The sequence below is a fragment of the Tetrahymena thermophila genome, assembly GCF_000189635.1.
Source record: "Tetrahymena thermophila SB210 genomic scaffold scf_8254798, whole genome shotgun sequence".
Classification (NCBI taxonomy): domain Eukaryota; phylum Ciliophora; class Oligohymenophorea; order Hymenostomatida; family Tetrahymenidae; genus Tetrahymena; species Tetrahymena thermophila.
In genome coordinates this window covers 548,658-572,401 of record NW_002476554.1, presented here as the reverse complement: position 1 = coordinate 572,401, position 23,744 = coordinate 548,658, and the positions used below count along the sequence as shown (strand labels likewise).

Genomic DNA, 23,744 nt, shown 5'->3' with positions numbered 1-23,744 from the left:
ATTTAAGATTAGTAAAGTTTTATAGTTATAAATACAATTAATATATTTTAAATTTGACTTACTAATTTTTAAATTAAAATATTTATTATAATTTATTGTTTTATTTTAAGTATATTTATTAATTTATTTTTTAAAATTGACACTTTTATTCAAGCACTAGTGTTATGATATAAGAGCATTTGTTTTTGGAAGAAAATAACAACTTTGTCAAGTATTTCTGCATATTTTTACTACTTATAGTATTGGTCTAAAAATTAGATCTTTTCAGAGAAGAATTCATAAGGCTTGTACCTTGTGGTATTCGATTTATTGTTTGTCTCGAGGACAACAAATTTAAACTCTTTTTAAGACGGGATGTATTGAGATTTAAGGATAATTCCTTTAAAAGCATCTAATATTTTTATTTTTTAAACAACTAATAGCTGTTGATCATTTTTGGAATCATTGTAATTATTTGTTTATTTATTTTATTCCTTTACAAATGAAGACTTAAAACCTTAAAGGTTATCATTTTCATTTTATGGTTGAGTTTTCATTCTCTTCATGTAATTAGCCTTTTATCTGATGTTTTCTTCAATGGAAAACTTCTGAGAAAATCCTTCATTGTTAATACCTACTTATGATTTGATAACATTCAAAAAGTTACTCGTCTTCATTTTATGAACTACAAACTAGCAAAGACTTTTTATGTCTGAATAACTTAGTTTTGAATTAATATAATTTGTTTAGTACTTGTAATATCCCTCAGCAATATAAATATTAAGTATTTCCCTCAAGTTCACAATATCAGTTTAAATAAACCCTTCTTCAAGATTGAAATTCTAGATATACATATTAAAGTAGCTTGACATAGGATAGGAAATCCAATCTAACGGAGTAAAGTAAAAATTTTCCATCATTTATTTTTTGTTTTTTAACTTTTTATTTATGTTCACTATTCTTTTTTTTGCCTCTATTTATTATTAATTAATTAAATAAGTAAAAATTATATTTTTTAATCAAATAAAAAAATTATATTATTCATTTTGAATAAAAAAAAAAATACCAAATAAATCAAAATACATTCTCATAAAATTAATTAACTTAAATTAAAAAATGTAAATTTATAATAATTCACTTATTTATTTATTTATATATTTTATCAAAAAATTGAATAAATTTTAATAAATTTTATAATATCTCATTAATAAACTGTGTAAATTTTTATAATAATTACACTACTATAATAGTTTAAATATTATTTAAGGTGTAACCAATTAAATTTAATTTTAGACTTTAATTTGAATTAATTAAATTTAATTAAAATGATTGAAAATTTTAAGAAAGAAGATTAGTTTTTGAAAAAAGAAAAATAAATATTTTGTAATAAAAATTGAAACTATTTTAAAATAAATTAGAGAATAAGCATTTTTAATAGAAATAAAAATAAAATATGTTACGTCTTAAGCCTTTATTTGAGATTATATCAATAAAGTTAATACAAATTTCTGTGTTAAAATCATGACTTGAATTTCCTTCTATTTGTACAAAATCATGAAACATTAGTTCGTGCAAAGGGAGTTTAGAGTTTTCAAAGCAAAAAAGTATATGCTCAGATTAAAGATCGGCTTCTAACCTGCTCTGCGTTATGAGGTTTTCCCAGAGCCTTATTTCTATGAATTTAATGAGATTAGTGATTCTTACATTGAATTTCTAGGAGATAAATGCATCATCAAGGACCTTAGTCAAGTCAAAAAATTTTTAAGTTCTTTATATTTTAACTTGATCTCCAATTCTTTTCAAGTCTATGTACTACTAACAATGTATAATAACTAACAATTTTATGAAATGCTTCTTGATATAGTACTGCATTCCTCTCTTTTAAATAATACTATTTCTATCTTTTTGTTATCTGTTTATTACTGCTCTTTATTGTTTTTGCTAATTATTGTTCAAAAAAGTTTCATTTTATTATTAAATAGCTCTCTACTTAAGTAAATTTGCATAAATAGACTTCAAATTTTGCTTTGAGTTTCTTGCATTATTCATTAGAGAAACTCTTCTATCTTCATTTTAATTAAAAATTTAATTAACTAGCTTTTTGTTTTCTTCTATGATTTTTTCAGATTATTTTGAAATAGATTTTTCCCTCAGGTTTAATAATTTTTTTGATTATAAATTTAATGAGGGAAGAGGTGATAAGTCAATATTTCTTGTCGTTTGTTCTCCTTCTTTTTAGTTTTTGTTCTGCAGTATTGTCAAGCTTTTCTTTCCTTATTTCCTTTAAAATTCGAAATTTGAAGATTTCTAATTAAGATATTGTTAGTTTTAATCAGGAATCATTTATTTTGTTTGTAAAATTTATTCTTTTTGAGCAAACGGAGGTTATCTTAATCTCTAAAATGAAATAAATTCAGATTTTCTTCTCTCAGCTTATCTTTAAAAAGACTAAAATTAAGAGATTCTCTTGGAAGCAAATTGTTAGTTTAATTGCCAACTGCTACTACTGTTGCCATAGACTTTATCATCTTAGATGTATTTTTAACTAGTTTAATTAGTCTATAATTCATTCAGATTATTCGGGATTTGTATTTGTTCTTAGGTTTTTAATTTTTGAATTAGTTTGTTTCTAGATTAAATTTGGTGTAAGGATTAAACTGGAATGTCTGAAACAATCTTTTATTAGCTAATTAATATATTAGAAGAATTTCTTTTCATTTAATTACTTAACTGATTTGCGTTCTTCTTATTAAGTTAAAATGAATCAATGCTCTCTGAATATCTATGTTTATTATTTAAATTTGCATGATTCTCTCTTTTTATTCCAGGAGAAATATTACGAGAGCTATTTTATCTATAATCAGGAATATCCTCCATTTCTACTTTTTAAAAGTTAAATGCAATCTATTTTTTTGAGTCATTTGTTTTGCTTATCTTATTAGAGCTTTGGATAGGAGAAAGATTCTATGAAAATATAGATTTAGAGGATAGGGAATTTGCTGAAGAGGAACTGCTGGATGAAAATGATCTCTTTTTTTGTATTCCTGGTTCAAAAACTTCTCTTAAGTCATTAAATTTATCATTAAAATTTTAGAATTCAAATTTTAAGTCCAACACAGAGTTTCTTTTTGGTTCAAAATGCTTTAAAATTCCTTACTTAGCTTATTAAATAATCCTTTTACTTGGAGATAAACTACGAGATGAGCTTTAGGAGCTGTACGCAGGTAAGTTATCATTTATATTTTAGATTTCATTATTTATAATTTTCCTAGAAGAGCTGTTTTTCTAATTAATATTTTTTTAAGGTTTTTTTTATTTTTTCTTGGCTTATTAAATATTTTTATTTAAAGATATTCTTTTAATGAAGTCTCTATAGTTCTTAAAAGGTGTCATTTGAGGATTTTCGAAAAAATAAATAATTTTTTGACTCATCTATTTAGCTAAAAATTCCTCGCTGCAGTCCATCATATCTGAATTATTAAAGTAGCTGACAAGAACTCGACTTGTCTTAGGTACATAAATATTAAAAACCCAGTATCTCAGCAAAATATCTTTTGATACAGTAACTATACAATATTCTCCTTAATATTTTTTAATGCCTTAAAAAATAACTCTGCTTTACTAAACATAATCTTCTAGCATTGTTTTCTATTATTATAAATTAGCCAGCGCGTAATTTACTTTAGCAAATCTATTCCTTTTGAATTTCAAACAAGATAATCCTAAATTTTGATTTTCTCCTTGCTTTTAGAACATCCTTTAATCTTATTTTAATTATTAAAACAAAATTTAATTCAGAAATAAATAAGCAACTTAATTAATAAAAATACCTAAATTATTTTCATTTATCCTCAATGCATTCTTCCTTTTTATATCAAAAAAGCAAGGTATCTATTTTTAATTATTAAATTAATTAACACTTTCTTATTATTTTGACAAATAAAACCCAATATTTTATTTTATAAATAATTTTTTTTTTACCTTCCCTTAGAGAGTTGGAACTAATTAAATTCTATTCATAGCCAGATTGATGAGCTTTTATGCATAGATTTTATTGTATTATTTAAGCAGATTTGAATGTAAAATTTTATCAAGATTTTATATATCGTCAAAACCTAGGATAATTTTAAATGAATAATGTTTGCTCTTATATATTTAAATTGTCAGTCTGAATAAATAAGTGTTTGCAGCAGATTAATCAATAGCTTTGTTGATGATATAAGTCTTAATAGTACATATTATTTTACCAAAATCTTTATGTTTTAGTATAGAAATGTACTCATCAATATCATAATGTTCTTTAAGCTCTACACTATCAATCAACAAGTGATTTTTCACAGATTCTTTATTTTTAAGCAACACTGGATTTTTAAGAGTATCTTCTTCTCTGACAGTTTTTATCTTAATTTTATGCCCCAAGAGAGATTTTTCTTTTTGAAGAATACCTTAAAATGCAATTTATCTTAAATTCTCCTTGATTTTTTCACTTAAATTATAGTCTGATTCTAAAACCAAAGTTGACATATTAAGTAAGTTAAGCTTTACTTTTTGATTTCTTATAATTTGTTCATAATAAACTCCTTACCAATAATCACTGACATGAGCAACAATCACTCCTTTTATCATATCAAATTATATTCTAACCCATAAATATGTTCCCATAGTAGCAAAAAATACTTTTTGCCTTATTGATCTTCCATTATCAAATAAGTGACTCAATCTCCAAAATCCCTCTTTTTAATTTGAAATTTAATAAAATTATAGGTTTTTCTTTATATTTTTTTTTAATAAAAATCAAATGAAAGAAAATTTATTAAAAGCGTTACCAAGTTAGTTTTATAGGTTCAAAAAGCTGCCTTAACCTATAAGTGAATATTAGTGTTATCTTCTTATTTAATTCCCTTACTTAATTTATTTATGATCTTCAACAATGATTTCTTAGATACCTTATTTTTGCACTTCAATGACATCCTCTTAAGGAGGTGATTTTAAAATTTCTTCATGGGTTTAGTAGTAACCTCCATCTTCGTATTTCTTATCGAGCTCATCATCTTCGTGGAATAGTGAATAATTATTCTTTTCATAAGCTTCTTCAAGTTAGGTTTTATAAAATTACTTTTAAATACTAATAAAATTTTTATCAGAAATATGCTCATATTTATCCTCTTTCTTTTCATTTTATTAATCAGTACTTGAATTCGTATTTCTTTTAATTTGTTCTATCAAGAAAAAGTCGTTGAAAGGGTTTTACAAAAGCACTTACTTTTAACTTTCCTGTTAAATTCTCCTTCTGATTTCCATGATATCTCTAAATATTAGCTTTTATATTTTGCTTGTTGTTTAATGATGGATTATTCCGTCTCTCTATAAATTAAATTAATTATCAATAGCATAAAAAATTTAATTTGTTTATTTAATAAATTAATTTATTTATTTATTACGTCTGTTTTAGGCAATGTCAGACAAAGATGATAAGAAAAGAAGTCAATAAGAATCATAGTCCACCTATGGCTTAGACGCTTTCTCAAAAAAAACCTAAGTTTAATTTAAATAAAATTTAGAATAAAATAATAAATAAATAAATAAATTTTACTTATTTATCTCTCTAACCAAAGTATTTGGAGTGAAGTATTTAGCAACTTATGAAGCATGGACTTCCAAAGGAAGGATAGTTTAATATGTTCCTAGATTTCTTCCAGTTATATAAAAAGAAAAATCTGATAACATTAACTGTCCGTTTACAATTTAAGTGGAGATATTGTTGGATTACCTAAAGTTAACTTTGACTGTTAATAAGTAGTAATAACCACCAGTTGACCTTTTTATAAACACACCTAATAAGTGATTTTCTTTGATAAACCTTACAAGATTGTTTTACAATACTCTTTCGTTATTTGTTAGCGCTAGTTCGTATTCCTTCTTGTATTTTCTATAATCTTCTTTATGAGACTTTTTGCCTTCAATGCTCATAGAAATGAACCTATCCAGTTTTTTCTAAGCATTTTTCACAAGTATTAATTTCCATTAAGGGAATATTTAGTGCTTGTTGTATTCGAGGACCTATCCATTAGCCTTTTGGTGAAATTCAAAGAAATGTTTTAAGTAAATTTCTAACAAGTCTTTTAAGTTTCCGATACAATTTAAATCAAAGTCTGTCAACTAAGACTTTAACTTTTCAGTTAATCCCTCCAAAAAGCTTAAATTGTAGGGCAAATTTTTAATTTTTATATCATTTTAAGGCTTTGTTACATAAATTTTTATATTCTAGTCACTCAAATATTTTTCAAAAGCCTAATAATCATTTTATTTAACAATAATAAATAATTCATTAAATAAATTATTTATTTCTAAATAATTACCAATAAATACAGAGGCCACAGAGTTTTAAACTCTATGTTTTTTAGTTGGAGACCAGCGTAATCAAGATCCACTTTTATAGAGAATCTTGTGTTTCTGAATAAAATCGTTAAGTAATAATTATTAATTTCTGTGCTCCCAAAATTCTCCTTCTTGAAAATATGTTTGACTTTCCAAGACACCGGAACACCTAAATAAAATAAAAAAGGAAATTATTAATAAATAAACAAATTATCAAAAAATGAATGAATGAATTAATAAATGAAAGTGAGATAATAAAATAGTTGAAATAAATATTGGAAAAAAAAATTAAATATAAAAATGTATGTAAATTTAGAATATTTAAAAATAATCATTTTAAAATGAAAAGGTTTTTCTTGTTGGCTTGGTAGAATTAATTACCTTATATCAATCTTGTAAATTTAAAAGGAGGATAAAATTTATCGAACGGAGATTTATTATTTATGAGACCAGACTAAGATTCCCTGATTTTCTGCTAAAAAATTCTAGCTTAGATTATATGCCTTATATTTGCATCTATTCTTGCAAATTATTGATAAGCTTTATTAAAATGAATTGAATGCATCAATTCAGCTTGATTTTTATTTATGCTAATTTTCTATTAATTTTCTTAGATTACTTTTTATTCTTCTTCTTCATTTATACTTTTATGAATAAAAAATGTAAAGTAATTAATTTCAATCAAGTCAATAAATAAATAAATAAATAAATAAATAAATAAATAAATAAATAAATAAATAAATAAATAAATAAAAAAATAAATAATAAAATTAGCTTACTATTTTTAAGATTTTTTTGTATAAATGCTAGACCTTTTATTCAGTATTTGTTTTATTAATTTCTTTTAAGAAGTGTATTTCCTAAAAAATTATTAAATTTTTGTGCAACTATCATGATGAAGAATAGGTATTTAAACCAGATTATGCTGAACTTGAAACTTAGTAGGTTTAGGTTCACTTTAACTACTTTTTCTCGTTTAATTACTCTATTCTGAAAATTTCCTACTTCTGCTATTTGATTAATCTAATTAATTTTCTTAAATTTAACTCTTTTCTAATTGATGTATCTGCTTAAGTGAATGGAGTTGCAACTTAAATTAATTTTTCATTTTACTAGATTATTCTTTGTGATAATCAATGCTGTTTGATTAAAAACTTGAGTTATTAATTTCACTAATTTCTTTTGAAATTTTGCTCATTTAATCATCATTACTTGCACGGTCAAAGTGGATTTTAATACTTAATCTTCTAGGTTACTTATAAGGACTCTCTTATATTGTACGGTCTTTGATTTCTTATTTATCCTTGGAAAAACACAAAAAAAATTAAGTAAATAAATAAATAGGTGATGAAAGAGTAAACAAACAATAAATAAATAAATAAATTGTAAGTTACATCATTATTCTAAAATTTTTAGAAAATTTATTGCATAGTGACCAATTATACAGGAGATGCTTCATAATTATTTTTATTGTTAAAAAGAATTAGATCAGTTGAAAGTCTTGGTGATTAAATTGTTTAAGTTTTGTTTTTGTTCGTTTATTTCCTTTAATACTATTCTCTCTTTTATTAGTTTTTCTAATTTTAAATAGACTAATAAGAGTGAGATTCAAATTATATTATATTTTATTTTGGGTTAATAACTTTGATTGATGTTAATTATTCTTCATCTTCTTCTTTTAGTTATTCATTCTCTTAACTCAATAACATATTCTTTACATCACTTTATCTAACTCTCTAGTTTTTCTATGGAGATTCAGTTTATTCGTTTTCTATTTAAAATAATATAAAAACATGTTAAATATTTTTTAAATATTTTCTTTCAAAACAAATTATTTATTTTTTATTAATGGTAGAAATCTTGCCCTGTGTGTGGTAGACATAAATTTATTCAAATTAAAATAATCAATCAATTAATTAATGCATATTTTATCTTTAAGTTTCTACCAAAATTTTTTTTATTTGCAGTTTAAAAAAAAATAAGCAGACACACACACACACATTGATTACCTTCTTCTTAAAGGAAATTTAGGTTACTTTTTAATGCGTTTTCATTATTTTTAGGTGAATTATTTGCTTTTTCATTTACAAATAAAGAAAGCTTCTTCTCTAATTTATAATTATGAAATCTTTTATTAATAGGAGTCGGCTATCTAAGTTAATGTTCTCCTTAATTATTTAAGTCATTAAGGACTAAAGAAACATCCATTTTATTTTCTTAATCCTTTTTTTAGGCAATTTCTGAAAATAGACTCTGCTGGCGCTTTAAGAAAATACTATCTTTTTTCTGAGTCACATTTCTTGGAGTTGTAACACTAAACCTTTCTTAGTTATTATTTAATAGTAATTGGCTACCAACAATAACAGAGCTATTCATTTCTGAAAAGTTATCTGCAAAAGAATATGAATAATCGCTTAAAGATATTCTTTTTTCTCCCTAACCTGATCGAATGAAATGTACCATTTCTTTTAATGCTTTTGCATTTTCATCATTTTCAAAAAAATTGTCTTGATAATCTTCTATTTATTTTTCTGATACTGTATTCTATTGAGATTAATCTTCATCGATACATTTATTGCTTTAATTGGCTTGCTTAGTTTATTATCTTCTTAAAATATTCTATGCAGCATTCGTAAAATTTTCTTCTTAATCTCCTTTATGAATAGTTATGCAATGTTATGCAATTTAATTTAAATAAAAGTCTTTATTAGCATAGCGTTGAAATTAAGATTTGTAAAAGCTCCTAAAAGTGTTAGAAGACTTGCTACTCAATTCGTGATTCACGAACAAATTAGTTTCGTTGATTCCGTTCATTTCTATTTGCAAAGACTGTTTGAATCTATTCACGATAGCATTTGATTGCTAAAGTAACTCTTAATTTGATATATTTAAAAAGTCTGATTCTGTTTTAGATGACACTTCAATTTCTGTTGGTGGTTTTGGGGGTATGAATTGTATTTTTTTAAGTTCTTCTTTTACACTTTTCATTTTCTCTTCTAAATCTTAATTCATATAACCTTATCCATATTTATCTGACTGCATGTAATCAAAATCTTCAAATTTTTCATTGTAAACGACTCCACCATGCTTTATGATGTGCTATTGATCTTCTTAAGAAAATCTTTTAGAAAAATAATAATTTGAAAATCATATTTTTTTTTTAGAAAAAATTTTACTTTTAAATACCAGTGACAAACTGATTTCTCTGATTTAACTTTGTCATTAACTCAGATTAGGCGAGATTTGTGTCTTTTTTGTCTTTTTTATTTTATATATTCTCAAACGCCATAGAATTAAGTCTTTTTTTGATAACTGGATCAAATTGTGCAAGACTCAAGTATTTTTGATGCAGAGACTCCGATTTAAGGTTGTTCTTATTATCTTATAAAAATTTTATCACATTTGGAATTTTATAATTTATTTTTGAATAAATTGAATTATTAGAATCAACTGAGTTATTGTTTTTATTGTTTTCCTTTTGCATTTAAAAATTGTTTTATAGCTCATTTAAAGGCCGTGTTAAAAGTTTGGGTTTTTGAGTAAATTCCTTTTGAAGATTATTTTAAAAAGATTGCTTGTTTCTTACCATTAGATACTACAGCTCAAATTCAATATCTAAATCTTTTATTAGCTCGCAATTATTTTTTATCCTTTAATGAATGGGTGTTTTATATTTTTATCTGTTAGTTTAGTCAGTTTTTTAGCTATTTCTAGGAGAAGTAAGAGCTGATTTAACTTTAAAGTCATTTTATTTATCTTAAGAAAAAAGTTTGTTATTTCTTATTTTCTAAACCAAAAGTGTGTTGTTATTGATAGATGATCTAGGCCTTTCGGTTATTGAGCCAGATTTTGTCCTAAAGGCGTTTGAATAAACTTAAATGTGTTTATTTTTAAATTGGTTTACTATTTATTGCTTTAACTAAAGCTGCTATGATTCATTTTGAGAAAATTAATTTTCTTCTTTTAATTTATTTAGATTTAGATTTAAAGATAGCTTTTTTTTAGTTAAGAAATTTTCATTGGTGTTAACTCGTTCTATTTATTAGTTTTTATTACTTTCATCTCCTCTTTTTGTTTGCTTAATTTAGGAGTTCGTTATACTATTGGCTTAGTTTACTATTAATTTATTTTGGCCTGAATTTCTTCGTTACAAATCTCTTGAGTAATTTGCAGACATTAGCTAAGAGTTTTAAGACCAAAGCGAGTTGTTTTTGTATCTTTAAGAATGAAGGTTACTGACTCTCCTCGAATCGAGCTAAGTATTTATATTTGATGCATTCATTTAAGTTATGTTTGTAATTTGATTCATAGGTAATGTTTCATTAAAATGCAAAGATTTGCATCTCTATGATAATGCTAAATCTTATTTTATAATATTGTACTTATCAAATGCTTTTGATACATTTTTGTTTTCATATTTTGGTTCTGTAATGGTTTTTGTTGTTTCGTTTTGATTTATTTGTCCATATTCTGTTTAAAATTTCTAAATATTAAAGTATTAGTCCATCATAATATCGCTTTTTGCTAACAAGACATTTAAAGGAGTTAACTTTTAAGGTTGCTATCTATCAGTGAGCCCTTTAATGTCTATTTATTTTTTAACAATCAACTTTTTATATTTTTCATTGATGTTCTATTCTTCTTCCTCAGTTTTAAGATTATTGTAGAGCTAATCGTATTCCATCTAATTAAATTTGTTATTACCATAGCTTTATTCTAATTATTCGTCATCAAGAAAGCTATTTAAATAATCTAAATTGCTAATAAATGAGTTCTAGTCTTTTAGACTGTTTTACTTAGATTCCTAAAGTTCCTCTTCTTTTTTAGAATTTTGTTCAATCTTTTCAATGTCTATTTTAGATATTTCTATTTTTCCATTAGAATCGTTGTTCATCGAATTAGCTTATATAGCTCCTTCACTTTTCGATCTATTAAGATTACTTTAGTCTTTTTTCTACGCATTTTGCTTCGACATTTTAAAATATAACCTTAATTACTTGAGTTATTCATCTTTGAATTTAGGAGACTGAATATTTAAAATTTAATTTTGCTTGTGAATGTTACTAACAACATTTTGTTTGATCATATCTTCAACTTTTTAGTTTAGTTAAGAAAATTTTATTGTGAATTTTTGAATGTCTTCTTTTTTAATAAAATCGTTTGAATAGAATTTGTTGAGCATGAAGTTCCCCTTGCAAATAGATTACAATGCTTTTTCGTCTTATTTATCTTTCGTAAGCGATTTGCAATATTTGTAATAAAAGTAAAGATACATAGAATAATATGCGTTTTACTATTCTTTCTATTTAAATGAATAACTCACAAAATCAAAATCAAGTAACTTCTCCTTTAAATTTAAATAGATTTCGTAGGCACTAATACTTTGTGTAAATTACTGAACTTTTTGCATGGTGAAAGCATAAATTAAGTAGATTTAACTTTTAATTAACAAAAAAAATTCATACTTCCTTTTCTCTTATGTTTTTAGGTCAGATTTTTGAAGAGCATCCTCTATATAATTTAAACTTTTAAGCATATCTTCGTTTTTTAAGAAGATCTTTACAGATTTAATTAAATCGCTCATTTGAAGTGATACTCGCATTTTCTCTATAACAAACATAGCAGATAAAATTTTATAGTTAATATCGCTTAGAAATTCTTTTTAAATGTGAGAAGGTGTTAATATATTTTCGGCTTCTTAAATCTTTTCCATTTACTGCTCAGAATTTAATTGATTTAGTCTTGATACTTAAAGATTGAAATAAGCTACTAATTGTGTATTCCTCCAGCAGCTAAAGCTACTTTTACAATCCTAAAAAAAACTTAAAAGTAAATAAGTAAAAATAAAAATACTTTTTTTAACACCTTCTCAAGATGTTATTGAGAAAGCAGTGTCAGCGTTTGATATTTAAAGTGTTTTTAAGATTTTAAGATAAATTTTTTTGTCTCTTCATCTAAGCTATCCACAAACTATTTCTCATCTATTCCTAATGCTTTTTCAAGAAGTTTCAAAGGAATTTGAGACATTTATAATAGAATATTGCTCTATTTTTAGTTTTAAGTTAGTAAAATCAATTGCGTTTTTACAGAAAAATCAATGCTTTTATCATTTTTATTTTTGTTAGTATTTTAATTGTTTTTCTTCATTAAAAAATTTATTTTTGCTTCCTCTTATGAGAATTAAATTCTACTTTGAATCAATCAATCTATCTATCTATATATTTATATGTATGTGTGTATATATATTCCTATATTTGAAAAAACTTATTTTGTTTCAAAAGATAAAACAAAACCAAATATTATCTAATTTAAAAGAAGGATTAATCTGGAATGATTCCATTTATCAATCTAATTATTTATCAATTTAAATTAAACAAATAATTACTAAATATACTTTAAACATACTTTCTTAGTAAGGTATTTTTTTGTAATGTTTTCAAATGGAGTATTATAAAATTAATTTTTTTTCTACAATAATATTTTTTTAAAAAAGATTATTCTATTTTTTATTATATAATATTGAAATAAAATTTAAAATGATACTGTAAGATATGATATTTGTCATAAATAGTCAAGTGAATATAGGGACTTCTCAAAATAAATATAATAAAATAAATTTTGTTTATAGTTTATTTGTTTTAATAATTTTTAAATAGAAAAGTTGATGGTATATTTATTTGAAATTATTTTTTTAAGTATCAGAAACAAAAATTAAATTATTTAAACCATTGAATATTTTGATATTTTGTTATCATTAATTTTATTCTAAGGTTAATGTATAGATTTATTATAAAGAACATTTTCATAAGTAAGTATTGCTATTATTAATTATTTTGGAAAAAAATTGATATCGAAAGATTACTTATTTTTACTTATAAAAAAGCGCTTAAGATTGATTGATTGATAGAAAGATATGTGGAAATAATTAATTCTAACTTTAGCAATTTTAAGATAATATTATTGCTAATTTGGAGGTGTTTGTTTTACTGATACAACTACATACACATGCTCAAGCGGTTATGATTGTTGTCATTAATCAGAATGCTGTTTCAACATCCTATATAATTGGTGGTTTTATCTTTTAATTGTGTTAGCAATCATAATCATAATTGTGATAATTGTTGTATGCATCATAAGAAGAAAAAGGAAAAGATAAATTTAAGCTCAAAAGGAAAATTAGCAAAAGCTGTTAGAGTAATTAAATTAATAATAAATATAGGCGGAATACGATTAAAGTATATAATAACCAATTTAATAGGTAATTAATTCGCAGCCAATTTAGTAACAACTATATTATGAACCCCCTAGAAGCTTACTTAGAAATTAATGAAAGATAATATAAAATAATAAATTCAAATCTAACTATTTTAACAAATGATTAAGTAAAAACATTTAAAATCAAGTAAAAAAACTTAATTTGCTATAAAAAGCATTTAAATACATCCAATATTAAATATTTATAAATAAATAAATGATATAAAGAAAAAAGCATTGATTAAATTTACTATATTTATTGTATCTAAAATTTATTAAATTCTTAATTAATACTTCAAAGATTCCTTCTCAAAAATATTTTAATAATCATGTTAATTAATTTTAAATGAATATATACATACCCTCAAATACTTTTATTTCTTAATCATAAATCAGTCTATAAATATACTAAAAAGCCAAACTTTTGTAAATTATGCTTACATAAATTATAATTTAACATTAAAATAATGAACGAATGATATTTTTAAGATTTTCATTCTAATTAATTATAAATATAATATTTTACATCAAGCTAAAATCTTTTTTTTATTTTTTTTATGTAATTTAACTAGTTTATGTAGATTAAAATAATTTTTGTGTATTTTATTCATTCTTAAGTATCGTTTCCTTCAGAGGTTTAATCTTATGTTTATGATAAATTCTTTTCTGCTTCGCGCTACTATTAATAATTTATCTATTTTTCTTGCTTAATTAAAAACTTATCTAATTTTCTGCCTTTTAAATTTTTTAAAGTGTCTTCTGATGATTAAGCACATTATCTTTTTGAAAGATGCTAGTATTTCTTATTACGAAGAGTAGCTTCTTCTGAAATCAATGAATTTTAAATAAGATTATAATTGTTAAATTGCTAAGCAGTTTATGCCATATAATTGAGAGTTGTAATATAAAGCTAATTTTCGATACACTTTTTTTAGATTATCTGCAAATAATGTTCATAAATCTTTATCTAATCGCTACTGTAGTTAAAACTAACATTATTGTACAAGCAATCAAATAATACTAGAGGATAATCAGGAGCCATCTCATAATTAGGTTTAGATGGATTCTTTTAAATATCAAGAAGCTCTGTAACTATTGAAGGTTCTTCTTATCTAAAATAATAAATATTACTCATAAAGTATTTAAACTAAATTTCTAACTAAATAATTACTTTCTGCCTACTAGAAAAAGTATAGCCATCATGTTTCTGATTTAATGCCAAAGGAAAGCACTTCCTTGAATAGTTGCTACATATAATTTAGAACGAGGGTCAAGAGTACCAAAATTAGCCTAAACTTCTTCTATATCAAGTTAATAAATAATTCTAACATAGTTAAGTGTTTGCAAAACATCTATTTTGCAGAAATTTCTAAAATCGTGTTCTCCCAAAAAGAGGTTAGCTGCTTCCTTCATTCTTTAAATATCCATCTAATTCTCAAAAAAGTAATACTTATAAATTCTCTTTTAACAATCAAATCTTGCATTAAAAGCAGGATCAACTTTAGAACAACCTAAAATCCTTATGTCGTCTGGAAGATTACTATTAAGCATCTTAATGTAATCTAATTTATTTTCTATCACATTGTAAAAAATAAATATTTTAAAATTGTTATTTCTATCAAAGTAAATAATAAATAAATATTTATATATAATATAGACTAACTTAATTAATATTACCTATTTCATCAATATTTTCACCTATTTTTATTGAAGTTCTAAGAGTGATACCAATAACTTATCCTAAAGCACTAACTCCTTTGTCAGTTCTTCCTGAACGTGTGAAATTGCAATTATCTCTATTTTTTATCAGTGTTGTCTTTTCAAGTGCCTTGAAGAGCTATTCTTCTACAGTGTTGTCAGTTTCTTACTAATATGCTAAGCCTTGATAATTGATTCCAACATAAGACATTTTTAAGGCATAATGCTGTTATTGGTAGATTTCGAATAGGCTTTCCTTTTTGTTATTCTATTTTTGCTCTTTCTTTTACTTTTTAGTCTCATTTTAAGAGCTATTATTAGGAATAGGGGCTTTTGTGTCGTTGTTATGGTTTAATTATTTTCTTAAAACTTAATTTTCCTTTTTTATGAACAAATATTTTTTAATGATTTCTTCCTTAGAAAATTTATCTAAGTCTTCACTTTCTAATGACTCGCTTTTTTGCTCTTCATCTTTTTTAATATCTTAGTTAGCTTTCTATTCACTTTGGCCTTCTTAAGATATTTGTATATTTCCTTATTCGCTTTATTAAATTGTATCCATTCTCTATAAATCAAACTACTTTTTTTAATTAGAATTAATAAATTTTATTAATTTGAGCCCACAAGCTTTTTAAAGTATCGACTAAAATCATCTACTAGAATGTTTAATAATAATATAAAGAGATCAACACTCAAATTTCGTCTTTGTTTAAAATAATATTCTAGTTTTATAAAAACAAAATTAAAATCACTTTTTTTAACACCGAAAAAACAATAACTTTTAAAGAAAGAACAATAATGAGTTTTTGTTATTTAATCAAAAGAAAATGCTTTTGAGTGATTCTATTTATTATTTAAATAATTCTCATTAATCTAAAAAATGTCAAAAATTAATCAAAAAAAAAAAATTTACTAATTTTAATAAAAAATATTTCAGAAATGATTAAAAAATTCAAAATATCCAAATATAAAACTTTTCAATAAATATTTATTTTAAAAAAAATAAGTTTTTTAATGGGAAAAGAATTTATTTATTTGATATAAAATAATTCAAAGCAAATTAGATTGTTAAAGTAGAAATAGTTATTTATATTTAATAGGCTAACATGAATTGAAATTTATAAATTTGATTAAATTAATAAAATTAGATACATATATCAGTTAATGAATGAATTATAGCAAGAAATGATGTTTTAGAAATAACTACACACAAATCTAAAATGGATTACATATTATTTATATTTTCTTTGTTTCTTTGTTTGTTTATTTGATTGTTGCTCAGTATGAAACATTTTAATTGAATAACTTTATACTTTCTTAATATAACTTATGAGACTGCTCATTGTATTGGTTGGATGTGTATATCAACAATTTCCTTGCTAGAGATTCGTTTTGGTAGGAAAGATCTACTTTGTTAGCAGATTCTGTTTAGATTACGTCAAAAACATCTTTCAATTTTTTTGATTTATGAACTAATTTGAGGATTTGATAATCTAAGTTATCTATCCCACTGTTGAATTTGGTATTGTTGAAAAGATAGTTCTTTTCCTTCAGGTTCTTTTGTTGGTTGAACTCTTTGATGGCTTACTTTTGCTCTTCTAAGAATTACTTTTCTAAGTACTTTAAAAGATCTTCTGTACTATCGTGATAGCGATTTTAGTTTTATTCTTTCAGCTTTTTTAGAATTTCTAAAAATGCCTTTTTGCAGACATAAAATGCCAATTCATTATTCGATTTTTCCATAGAAAAGCATGTATTTTGTATAATTTCTACAATCCCGCTTATTAAATTTATATTTTTAAAAGTAACAAAAGGTTCGGTGTCTATTTATTTTTGCTTTATTTGATTTTTTTCATTAAATTTGTTCATCTTTTTATTGGAATCATCTTAATCCATTTATTAGCCCATGTTATTGTTATTATTTATCAAATTCTATTTCTATATGAAAGGAGGGAATTATCTCATTGGCTATGCTATTGGGAATCTATTCATCATAGTTGGCATTTTAAAATGTCCCATTTACTACATGTTAATGCCACCCATCATAGGCATCATAAAATTTAAATGTGTTGGAGGTTATGGCTTTATAAACTAATTCATCAAATTGCCCATCATCATTCCATTATTCATCATCCTCTAATTGCCAAAATTATTCATTCCTGTTTATCCTAGTTATCAAAAATTAAAATTTTCACATTTTATAAATTGATATTCCTTAAGTTAGTAAATAAAAAAACATATTATTTTTATGCATTAATTTAAACCTAAAACATTAATTTCCCAACTAAAGATTCATTTAGCTAATGAAGTTACAAAAAACCTTGAACAATATGCTAAATTTTAGTATTTTAAATACTTGTTTGTTTGTTTGTTATTTTATTTGTTCATTTGTGAAACCATTTAAAATTGATTTATGCATATATAAATAAATACAAATTACAAAACTAATTAATTATGCACAATTTATTTTACTTAAACCTTATTAGTGTCCCTATTAATTCATAGATTGATTTTAATTGTTTTAATTTCCTCCATTTCCGTCATCATAGTTGTTGCCATTATTCATACTATTATTTTATTGGTTGTTCATATAATTGTTGTTCATATTATTTGATCCTCCCATATTATTCCCATTGTTATTGTTGTTAAGATTGTTTTGCTAAATCTTTTTCTTTGGGTTCTTTTGAAATTGATTCTATTGCTCTTCATAACTCTTTGAGCTAGAGTAACTACGAGATTTTCTTCTCTTTTTTTATTTATCTTTTCTACCTGATGATCTATCTCTTGATCCACCCATTTGTTTTCTATTGTTTACTAAAAATAACTAGCTTGATTTGATTTTAATTATTATTTTTGGTAATTAAGCTTTAGAAATAATAATAAATATAAATAAATAAATCAATACCAAATTTTGATTAGATAAAATCAAGCTAGACAAATATATATATGTATGTATATATGTATGATATATGTAAATATTTTTAGTTTATAAATATATTTATTTATTAATGTAAATAATAATTTATTTATTTATTTCAAATATCTATTTTATTTATTTTAAAATAAACAATTTATTTTATTAAATAAATTTAAAATGAATCTTATATTGTATAAATTTATGATTGTATTTTTATCTATTTTAAATTTTTATTTTTAACAACTTGATTTTAATGTGTTTATTTAATAAAATTTTCAAAATTTTACTGAAATCTTTGGCAGAAACGCATTAAAATTACAACAAAATTTATTATCAAATTAAACAAATAAAAATCAAACAGTTGTATCTAAATAAATATTATGAAAGCTAATTGTTAGATTAAATAGTATTTCTACTTGCTAATAGCAATAGCAGCAATTGCATTGCTTTTTCTATGCTTTTTAGACAAAGAGATAAATAAAAATGAAATAGTAGCATTCAAAAAGTATAAGTTTTAGCTTAGAAACTACTTATTTTAAAATGAGACAGTTAAGACTGACGAAGAACCTAATACAAAGCCATAGTTGAGTAAATTATTATAAACTCCTTTGCAGGTTAAAATATTAAATTAAATAAAAGATATCACTAAGTCTAAGTACGATAAGTATCAATATGAGATATTGAAATTAGAAAATGGTATAAATTTACTGATAGCGCATAAAGAAAATGTAGAAAAATTAGGAATAAATATAGCTCTCAATGGAGTAGGATCATACAGAGATCCAAAAGATCTCTAGGGTTTATCTCATTTTGTCGAAGTGATTATTCCTTTTAATTTATTTAAAATAATTTATAATAAATAAATAAATCAAAAATAGCATCTTCTTTTTACAGGTTCAGCAAATTATTCAAGAATTGACGATATTCTGCTTCAAAGTTCATTAAAAAATGGTTAAATTAATGGTATGACTATGCCTAATTAAACAATGTATCCTTTTGTTTTTAATGACCTTTAGGATATAGAATTTTGTCTAAAGAGATATGTTGATTTCTTAAAATACCCTTTGCTTTAAAAAGAAGAAGTCAAAAATGAATTGCAATCAGTTCACAGTGAATTCGTAAATCTTTTAGCCCACAGTAAATAAATACATTCTTTCTTGCATAAAAACTTACAAAAATACATAAATTTTGAATGAATTTTAATTTAGTTATCAAATATTCTGTTTTATCAGAAATAAAAGTTATTTACATCAATCAATCAATAAATGAATATTTTAACTTATTTTTAATAATTTCAACAAAAATAATTTTAAAAATTATTTTAGTAATTGTTTATTCAGCTTTAATTTGGTTTATATAAATAAATTATTTATTTACTTTTTGAATTAAAGGTACTCAGTCAATTTTGTTTGTCCTGAAGGATTTGGCTAAGAAAGATCATCCTTTTTTTGGGTTTTAATGCGGTTCTGAAGAATCTTTGAGTAAAGTTGGAGATGATCCTAAATAGATAGTGACTTAGTTTTTAGAAGAAAATTACTTAAACGAAAATACATATGTAACAGTAATTACAGACAGCTAATTGTTGAATCAAACTAAAGCTATGGTTTAAAATGAGCTTTTAAAATTAGAAAAAAAGGAAACCCATTAATTTAATTTCAACAATTCTGATATGGCATTTGATTCAGAAAATAAAGGAAAATACATCAAAATAAATTCATTAACATAAATAACAGAATTGAGCATATTCATTCCTTTGGATGTTAAATTATCATAATAAACTAAATCATTTTAGTTTATTACTTTTGTTTTTTAAGATTTAATGTCTATAAACTACTGTTCATATCTTCTAAAATACCACTATGTTTCTGACTGTGATTTAATAGTTGAAGAAATTACTACTTAAGAACAGTTCTTGGGCGTTTACATGTCTTTGACTCAAAAGGGGTTTGATAATTAATTTGAAATATCAAGACTCTTTTTCTAATATTTCGATTTGATTAAATCTAAATTAGATAAGGAAGTAAATTTAATTTATTTGTATCAATTTTAAATTATAATGCACGCTAATCCATTCTTTAAAATCATCTTTAATTAAAAATGATTTTTTATCAAAAAAAAAAAAAGGTAAGTGAAAATGATCAAAATTAAATGGCGAATATTGAATAATGTAAAAATACAATAGATATCATTACATAAATTATGTTATTTTATATTAAACTACTTTGTTTCCAAATTTAATAAGATGAATTTATTTATTGAAAATGTTATCTTTGAAAGTTTTTATTTTATTCTTACATTAAGAATCAACTTTATTTTCATTCTCTTCTTCTTCCATCATCATTGTACTTTAATAAGGAATATCAACAATTGGTTTTATTGGCTATTAATCATTGGTTTTTATATTTTTATGAGGTTATTCTTCAAGTATCTCATCATTATCTTCAATATCACTAAATGTAATACTGTATTCTTCTTTTTCTTCCAATAATTCTAAATTTTCTTGAAACTCTTGATTGATAAGTAATTTTAATTCTAAAAAATACCAAATATTTTTTTTTTGAGAACATCACTCAAACCCTCTTATTTTTTCTTTCAAAATTTTAAAATAGTTTTTAATTAATTAATTAATTTGTGAATTAAAATTTTTTTGAATTCAATTTTAAAAAATGTTAAAATAAATAATTTTGATATATCTAAAAATAGAGTTTTTAGATTAAATTAAAAAAATATTTATTTTATTTCTACAAAATAGGAACTCAAAAACAAAGTTTTATAGGAATAATCATACTATTTTGAAAACTAGTAGCCAATTGACGTTTTTACTTATATTACAATGTTAGGCTACTCATTTATGTTTAATTAGAATGACCATTTGTTAAATGACGAGTATGATTTCACTAAAGTTGACAAAGAAGAATTAAATTACATAATTAATTAGTTTAATGCCTAAAATGCATTATTTATTTTAAGGAAAAATTTTTAAGATACAGAAGAAGAATAAGCTTAAAGATACTTTTAAACACAAGATAAAGAGTCTGAAAATCAGAATGATTTAGATCTAGTTAAAATAATGAGATTTTTATAATCAGGAAACGACAGCTTTTAAAATGAAGTAAAGTATTACAATATAAAATATAGTGAATATAAATTGAATGATATTGAAATACAAAGCTTAAATAAAAAAGTTACAAATTTAGAAGAAAATATTTCTATTAATATTCTCGAACTTAGTATAAAAGATTATGATGAATCTAACATTCAATAAGAAATCAAAGTTATAATTAAGTAATTATAAAGTACCTCTCATTAGCTAATATTAAATAAATAAGTATCCCCTCACAGTATTTAGAAGAAAAAGAATAAATCTGTATTTTAAAAACTTTCTGAACAAATATATAAAAACACTTAAAGACCACAACTTATTAAAACTAAAAAAAATATCAACCTATGGCTTTATTAAAACCACGATTTATATCCTGGGTTAGCATTTGCTTCTATCCTTATGAGTGATCCTTCTATCGAATAAAGCTTGGTTTCTTAATTCTACGTTGAGTAAACTATTATTTTGTGAAAAATAATCTGATTTTAATTAAAATTATTTACTTGTCTTTATTTTTTTGAAATATCAATTTCATTTTTAAAATGTTTTCAAGTTTTACAATTTAAAATTTTAATTAATTTTTATATAGATTAATTGCTGACTATTTCAATTTATTTTTTGATGCTGGACTTTTTTATCCTACATCTAAGGGTTTATCGATGACCGTTTATGGATATACAGATAATTTGCAAAGAACTATTTTTAGCATTTTAGAATCATCTTTCGATGATGAAAATTTCTTGAATGAAGACAAATATTTATATTTGCTTGAAAGACACAGAAGCTATATTTACAGACAAAGAGAAAATTACTCTGTTCTAGAAATATTTGATTGGATGAAAGATATTTTACATGCTGAATATTTGTCAGTAGAAACGAAATTAGATCTTATTAACTCAGAATAAATTAGTCTTTCTGACCTTTAAAATTGGTTTAAAAGATACAAATCTAGATTTAATGCTGAATTATTTATAGGCGGAGCTGTTACTTAGCACATAGCTGAATAGTATTTAGACAACTTCATAGAAAGAATAGAATACAATAGCGTAAATAAGCAATTTAGCTTTTAAAAAATAATCATAATCTATACATTTTATACATGAATAACTAATTAATTATAAACAGATACCTGATTTTGAGTATAAGCCTTTAGCATATTATGATGTCAAGCAAAAGTCTAAAACGTTTGTTTATAGAAGCAATTAGACATACTATGATGAAAATAACTTTTCAATAATAAACTATTATCAAATAGGAGAGCTGAATGACAAAAAATCAGTCAAGGCTGCTTAAATTATAAGCTAATTTTTTAATGCATACTCTTTTTACTACTTGAGATCTATTTCATAGCTTGGTTATAATATTTTTTCGTTCGAATATTCTGTAGGAGGAAAAATGAGGGCAATAACTATAGGCATTCAAGGTCATAAATATGCTCCAAATGAAATGAATCACCACATTGAAGTTTTGATAGACTAAGTATTCAAAGAAATAAGCAAATTGCCTGAAAATGTAGATTTTAATTAAAGTAATCCATTCATTTACTCATCGTTTTATTTTGAAATTTAAACAAAAAAGAGAACTTTTAAGTTTAAAAATTGAATTTTATTTAAAATATTTTTTATTTCATTTATATAAAAAATATATTTCAATTTATCCAAATAAAAGTATTGGACTTTAGAGGCTCAAGATCTAACGAAATTTACAGTTTAGGCTAAGCATAGTAATCATTTTGGGAATTAATAGTTAATAATGTGTTAAGTCCTGAACAAGAAACGAAAAAAAATAAAGAGATTCACATTACGAAAAGAGAAGTATTAGTTAAATTTAAGAAATGGTTTAAATAGCAAAGTGCTAAAATCAGTTTCTAAGGAGAAAACAAATATAGAAAAAATAGTGATAAAAACTAAACCATTTCATAAGATGACACTTTTTCTTTTTCTGAAGAAAAATTGTATTATTGTCCAAAATAATTACAATCAGAATTAAAGCAAAAATTCTATTTAGTACCTGTGCAAAGAAAGCAATGAATGAAAGATATTTTATTTTTTAAATTAAAATGTTAAATTTAAGTTTATATTTCAGATATTGTAAAGATAAAAATAATTAATTAACTTATTAATTATTAAATAATTTAATTTATAATTCTACTTTTTATGAATCATTTAGAAAATTAAACTAAATCCTAATAATTTATATATAAAATTTTAAATGCTCTTTTGATAGATTTACATTTTAAAAGATAAGTTATTTATTTATTTAATTATTTATTTTTTTATAACTCTTTTACCTCTACAAAGAAAAAAATCAATAATTTAATATTTTGTTTTCATATTTAAAATCTTAAATTTAAGTTAATATTTGACATAATGTAAAGCTATAAATAAATAAATAATTAACTATTAAATATTTTTAAAT

At 23.1% G+C, this 23,744-nt stretch overlaps 5 protein-coding genes across 5 annotated transcripts; 1 reads left to right on the top strand and 4 right to left on the bottom strand. All coding sequences in view use genetic code 6, as the record gives it.

Moving 5' to 3' along the window:
- Positions 1-149: 149 nt before the first annotated feature.
- TTHERM_00181110 (hypothetical protein) lies at positions 150-8,066 on the bottom strand (the record flags this gene model as incomplete). The annotated part of the gene is made up of 11 exons (XM_001008778.2): positions 150-952; positions 1,440-3,743; positions 3,810-3,870; positions 3,961-4,712; positions 4,806-5,343; positions 5,421-5,514; positions 5,573-6,270; positions 6,339-6,526; positions 6,739-7,001; positions 7,137-7,660; positions 7,752-8,066. 11 exons carry the CDS (start codon positions 8,064-8,066, stop codon positions 150-152), a joined length of 6,540 nt encoding a protein of 2,179 aa, XP_001008778.2.
- Positions 8,067-9,690: 1,624 nt separating this feature from the next.
- On the bottom strand, positions 9,691-12,070 carry TTHERM_000181109 (hypothetical protein; the record flags this gene model as incomplete). Its single annotated transcript, XM_012795812.1, has 2 exons — positions 9,691-9,738; positions 9,944-12,070. The coding sequence occupies 2 exons, from the start codon at positions 12,068-12,070 to the stop codon at positions 9,691-9,693; spliced, it is 2,175 nt and encodes a 724-aa protein (XP_012651266.1).
- A 2,148-nt stretch (positions 12,071-14,218) lies between these two features.
- TTHERM_00181100 (tRNA pseudouridine synthase) lies at positions 14,219-15,940 on the bottom strand (the record flags this gene model as incomplete). Its single annotated transcript, XM_001008777.3, has 3 exons — positions 15,289-15,940; positions 14,783-15,185; positions 14,219-14,723 (listed from the first exon to the last, which is right to left on the bottom strand). The coding sequence occupies exons 1-3, from the start codon at positions 15,869-15,871 to the stop codon at positions 14,219-14,221; spliced, it is 1,491 nt and encodes a 496-aa protein (XP_001008777.2). The 5' UTR covers positions 15,872-15,940.
- A 647-nt stretch (positions 15,941-16,587) lies between these two features.
- Positions 16,588-18,106, bottom strand: TTHERM_00181090 (hypothetical protein; the record flags this gene model as incomplete). Its single annotated transcript, XM_001008776.3, has 2 exons — positions 16,588-17,477; positions 17,782-18,106. 2 exons carry the CDS (start codon positions 18,104-18,106, stop codon positions 16,588-16,590), a joined length of 1,215 nt encoding a protein of 404 aa, XP_001008776.1.
- A 500-nt stretch (positions 18,107-18,606) lies between these two features.
- On the top strand, positions 18,607-23,356 carry TTHERM_000181089 (insulin-degrading enzyme; the record flags this gene model as incomplete). Its single annotated transcript, XM_012795811.1, has 8 exons — positions 18,607-18,814; positions 18,866-19,044; positions 19,105-19,363; positions 19,618-20,246; positions 20,979-21,778; positions 21,916-22,372; positions 22,452-22,854; positions 22,995-23,356. The coding sequence occupies 8 exons, from the start codon at positions 18,607-18,609 to the stop codon at positions 23,354-23,356; spliced, it is 3,297 nt and encodes a 1,098-aa protein (XP_012651265.1).
- Positions 23,357-23,744: the final 388 nt, after the last annotated feature.